Below are 4,977 nucleotides of genomic sequence, written 5' to 3'. Positions count from 1 at the left end.
AAACTGACCCTGAGTAGCCGCTGCCGCCTGGTATGCTGTATCGTATCCTGTGGCTGCGGCTCGTTGTGTTCCGTACGTCGCGGCTGTCGCAGCCGGCGCCACGGCGTACCCTGTTTGTCCACCGTAAGCGGCACCGGCCGTCGCCGCGCTGAAAATTACACGATACACCTTTATACACCACTGGGACACCGTTTCTTCGCAAATTTTCCACGATCAATACAGTCCAGACGCCATTTTGATTACATAGAACAGAAGCACAAGGCTGCGTATTAGCCAGAATTTCAAGTGTGCGCCCCTAATCAATATTTCAAACATATTTTACCAAAATTCACTTACCCATACTGGGTTCCTCCGTGAGTAAACCCAAAATAGTTATTTGCTGCCATCATTAACCACTAATCCGCGTTAAAAAGTTATTATTTCTTCAAGGCGGAAAACGGGACATCAAAAGACCGGCGTTTTGTCTTTGACATATAAAGATGGCGGATTGTAAGCATAGACAATACAAACTACAGACTAAATACATGTATACCGGAACCATGAAAAAAACATAATATAGATAATAACATTCAGGTAGAGAAGATATTTTAACAATCTACCACTTATAGCATGACATTAACATATAAAATATTAATAAGAGTGAATAGTACTATCTTTAAGAGGTAGTTATAAAAATTAAAGCTTTACATACTCTCATAGCCATCAGGCTCATACCCTGTCTGTAAACCAAATCTCATCAAAAGTAGTTTCAGTGTGATTAAGGGACAAACAACCAAACCAACAAATTTTCACATTTATAATGTTAGTGTGATTAAAAAAAATTGTGAAAATAGGTTAATCATTTATAACCAATGAATAGCACATCTTCAGCTAGGAAACAAGTCTTAGAATAAATCCGTCTTTGGAATGTTGCTGGTTTACTTTTTACTTATGAGAAGTAAAAGGTAGTTGTTGTTATTTTTATTTGTTTCTTTTGTTAGGCGTACTTATAACACTAAGCTTGTGAACATGATGTAAATAATTCTATTTCTCTGTAAGTGATTAAAATGTAATCTTTACAGAAAAAAATGTCTTTAACCAAATATAATAACAAAGAAATTTATTGTAGACCAAGATGAAAGGCCTTAGTCTACATGACTTAACATTAAAATCATTAAGACATCTCAACCAACATAAAAAAACATTTTTGAGTTTCTTTATTAAATTAAACAAAAAGCCACATTTTTTAATTTCCTCATAATTAAATTATAGGACAAAGTATATGAATGTATTCTTTCTTTCTTCAAAGACATGTCAGCGTAAAATCATTGTTGACAATTTTTTCTGCCCATGGTACACACAAGATTAAGAATAGACCAATGATTCTCTTTGTCCTCCAATAAATAATACATTAACAATTTAAAGAAAAAAATAAAAATTTTCTTATAATTTGTAGTATTTATTAATATATAAAAATATTTTCTTTTACTTCACACTGGATCTTATATCAATTTTTCTTTTAGCCATGTCATTGCCATGTCATCTCCTTGTTATCCTAGTAGTAATTTAAATATTATTGTAAGTATATTTAATATGATTAGGGGAACTGAAACAAAAATAAGTATATTGTTAGCATTGAATTTAAATTTATGTGTGAATACCTAATTTTTTTTCAACAAACTAATAATTTTCAATAACAAACCAAGATTTATAGCTTTTTTACCTTTCTTGCGACTTTCGTCTGTATTTAACAAGAGTTTTGCAACAAAAGTTTCGCTCTCATTCAAGGCAATGTGAGTACTCAAAAAATCACATTTTATAATGTATGCATTTCATGAAGATTTTGTCATTACATGCGTATAATAGAATTCTTTATTACTAAAAAAAATGTTCCCAATGAAAACAAGACTTACTTCTTGTAACAGTCCGTATTGATCGAACTAAATTTAAAATTTGGAATTTTACTGAAGACTGGTCCTCAAAGCCTTGATTTTGAACATTTGCTCCCCAACCCACTGAAATGAAGAAAAAACATAAGTGCTCCCTAATTGTAATAACTATACTGCAGGTTTTTTACATACTTTTTTGCATAAACCTTTCTTCATGCAAAACACACACAGCATTGAGACACAAAAGACTAGCCTCAAACAAATTCCATAAAGTAATCATTTTGGATTAATTAACAGTGAAAATGCAGAAACTACTGTTGATAATCAATAGAAACGGTAAACGTTTTATTTGATAAATTGATGAAATATTACTCGGTGTTTTGGTGGATAAGTAATTGACGATTGACAGTTGGCAATTGACATTGACAAATCTTTCACATCATCATCCACAACGGATGCGTTAGAAGAAGAAGAAGTTTAGTGGGATTTATATCTACAAACTTAATAAACTAAAAGAAAAATATGAAAACATTTCCATTAAATCCCCACTTAAAATCTTATTCCATATATACTATTTTTTTTCTCTGACAAATAACAAATATTTTATTGTGGGAGTCGAGCACGCTTCGGCACGAATTGGGCCAGCTCGCACCGGGGAAGTACCACACCCCCACAGAAAACCGGCGTGAAATAGTGGCATGCCACTGTGTTTCGTTCGGTGAGTGGGGGAGCCGGAGGCCCGTTTCCTTTTCCTCACCCGTCCCAGTCCATTCCTTCTTTCCAGTCGTTAATCCTTTCCTTTCCAATACCCCATAAAAGCGGGCAGCGCATTCACGGAGGTTCTACCTTTGCGAATGTTTATGGGCGGTGGTGTTCGCTTACCATCAGGCGAACCACAGCTCAGTTGCCCGCTATGACATAAAAAAAAAAAAAAAAAAATAACACACTTGGAGGTATCAGAAAGCTATGGTTTTTAACAGACCTATAAAATCAAAAAATACCTGTGATTGGTGGATACGGATGCAAAAATGATTTAAAATCTTATTAAGCATGAATTTTGTTAAGTTATTGTAATGTTATTTCTTGTGCTCATCTATTTCTTATGTTCCTAGTTACAAAGATATAGATGAACATAGAACATTATTCTATGATAGAATCTCATCCTTTTTATGTTTGTAAAAATATCAAAATAAATTTTAGATTTCATCTTTTCAGGAATTTGTTTTATTTGTTCAACAATATTGTATGAGTGTGGTGTTGGTTTAAGATCCTCCATAAATAATAATTTCAACAATACATAAATAGTAATTGTAGTCCTATATATTTTATAATGTTCCTATGGAACGATATGCAGATTATTTATACTCGACTGCGACAGGAAAAAGGGTTTTTGTTGGTCACGAACATTTACGTAAGTACTTTTTCTTATATATATATTGCTATTATATTCATTTTTCAAATAGCGTGAACGGCTTCAGCTTTAGCTTATCATGCCTTTATTCTGTACATATCCCACCATCCTGTCCCTGTGGTGTAACGTCCTTATAAATTCAATAACATTGGAAGAATACAGGTATTTACACATTTATAACTTTATTATATTAGCAGCAGCTATAATACCTAAATGTGGAAAAAAGAAGTCAGCAAAAGATTGGTTAAATAGGCCACACGGAAGGACTATATACTTAATCCTTCTGTGATCCTACATCGATTAAACTTCATCGTGCTTCGATCAAATTTCATACACGCTCCTTTGGCGCACTTCATTGGCCTACTACACAGTATGTATGTATGTATGTATGTGGTAGTCGAGCACGCTTCGGCACGAATTGGGCAGAAGACCGGCGTGAAATAGCATTCTGCTGTGTTTCGTTCGGTGAGTGGGGGAGCCGGAGGCCCATATCCTTTTCCTTGCCCTTCCCAGTCCTTTCCTTTATTCCTATCGCCAATCCTTTCTTAATCCCTTCCCAAAAAGTCGGCAATCCATTTGTAGAGGCGTAAGGTCTGCAATGGACCTTATGCCTCTCCAAATGTTCATGGGCGGTGGTAGCGCTTACCATCAGGCGTCCCACCAGCTCCATTGCCGACTGTAACATAAAAAAAGGAATAAGCAGAATAGCAAAAACCAGTGTATAAGTGTATAATCTATAACAGGAAATGTCAAATCAAATGATTCTGAATTGTCAATGGTGGTCTGGCGGGAATTTGAAAAAGCGCGTTTCACAATTTTGATTTAAATTTTAATTAAATTCAAAGATATAAATTATTTACAAAAAAAGAGTATAAATAGGCAAATTATAAATAAATAAAGCGTATTGACAATAAATATGGATGGAAACGAGGGGGGCGGCGATAATCCGCCCATCTCTAAGAAGAGACCACGACAACCTGAAGATCTTCGAGATGTTTCTGGTACTGGCGGCGGAGGTGGTGAGAGTGACTCCCCTTTTCTACCTTTTCGTAAGCCTAATTATAAAAGGCTTTATCCGGAGAATAATATGAACACAGAATATAAAGTTTTCGTCGAAAGCAAAAACTTACAGGAAAAAATAGGAAATAAAAGTCCCATTTATTTGAATCATATATTTTCTACTATTAAAGGTGTGGTGACACTGAGGCGTATTAGCGCCAACAGAATAGTTGTGGTCTTCAAACAGCACAACACGGCCAATAATTTTCTTAACAACAACAACTTTCTAGATAGATATGATATAAAAGCATATATTCCAGCAGCCCAAATTGAAAAAACTGGTATAATTAGATTTGTACCATCTAATCTGTCGAATAAAGAATTATTTACAAAACTAACTTCCAAATATGAAATTATTGCAGTTCGTAGATTTGTTAAAAAAATAGGTCATGAGTTAATAGGAACACAGACTGTTAGTATCACATTTCTGACAAATTCATTACCTGAGAATGTACAATATGATTTATTTTCATACAGAGTTTTTGACTATGTTCCCCCTCTTCAACAATGTTACAGATGTTTTAAATTTAATCATTCTGCAAAGATATGTTACGGTAAACGGCGTTGTTCAATCTGTTCAGGCGATCACTCATATAAAGAATGTAATAGACCAGATGAGATTTGCTGCGTAAATTGCAG

At 34.4% G+C, this 4,977-nt stretch overlaps 3 protein-coding genes across 6 annotated transcripts in view; 1 reads left to right on the top strand and 2 right to left on the bottom strand.

Annotated features, from left to right (window-relative positions):
• The window catches only part of LOC119839575 (zinc finger RNA-binding protein), an 11,698-nt gene extending 11,220 nt beyond the window's left edge, over positions 1–478 (bottom strand). For all 4 annotated transcript variants that reach the window (XM_038365927.1, XM_038365930.1, XM_038365929.1 and 1 more), the window contains exons 1-2: positions 337–478; positions 9–148 (exon numbers count right to left, since the gene is read on the bottom strand). In XM_038365927.1, coding sequence (XP_038221855.1) covers positions 9–148; positions 337–389 — 193 coding nt within the window. In that variant the 5' untranslated portion in view covers positions 390–478. The remainder of the gene's footprint in view (positions 1–8; positions 149–336) is intronic.
• A 947-nt stretch (positions 479–1,425) lies between these two features.
• LOC119839615 (immediate early response 3-interacting protein 1) lies at positions 1,426–2,307 on the bottom strand. Its single transcript, XM_038366002.1, has 3 exons — positions 2,061–2,307; positions 1,893–1,994; positions 1,426–1,585 (listed from the first exon to the last, which is right to left on the bottom strand). The coding sequence occupies exons 1-3, from the start codon at positions 2,146–2,148 to the stop codon at positions 1,530–1,532; spliced, it is 246 nt and encodes an 81-aa protein (XP_038221930.1). The 5' UTR covers positions 2,149–2,307; the 3' UTR covers positions 1,426–1,529.
• A 1,862-nt stretch (positions 2,308–4,169) lies between these two features.
• Positions 4,170–4,977, top strand: part of LOC119839754 — a 1,835-nt gene continuing 1,027 nt past the window's right edge. Inside the window, exon 1 of the mRNA XM_038366194.1 lies at positions 4,170–4,973. Coding sequence (XP_038222122.1) covers positions 4,196–4,973 — 778 coding nt within the window. The 5' untranslated portion in view covers positions 4,170–4,195. The remainder of the gene's footprint in view (positions 4,974–4,977) is intronic.

This window comes from Zerene cesonia, chromosome 4, assembly GCF_012273895.1.
Source record: "Zerene cesonia ecotype Mississippi chromosome 4, Zerene_cesonia_1.1, whole genome shotgun sequence".
NCBI lineage: Eukaryota > Metazoa > Arthropoda > Insecta > Lepidoptera > Pieridae > Zerene > Zerene cesonia.
Note: the sequence above shows the minus strand (reverse complement) of the source record. Positions and strands in the feature narration are given on the sequence as shown.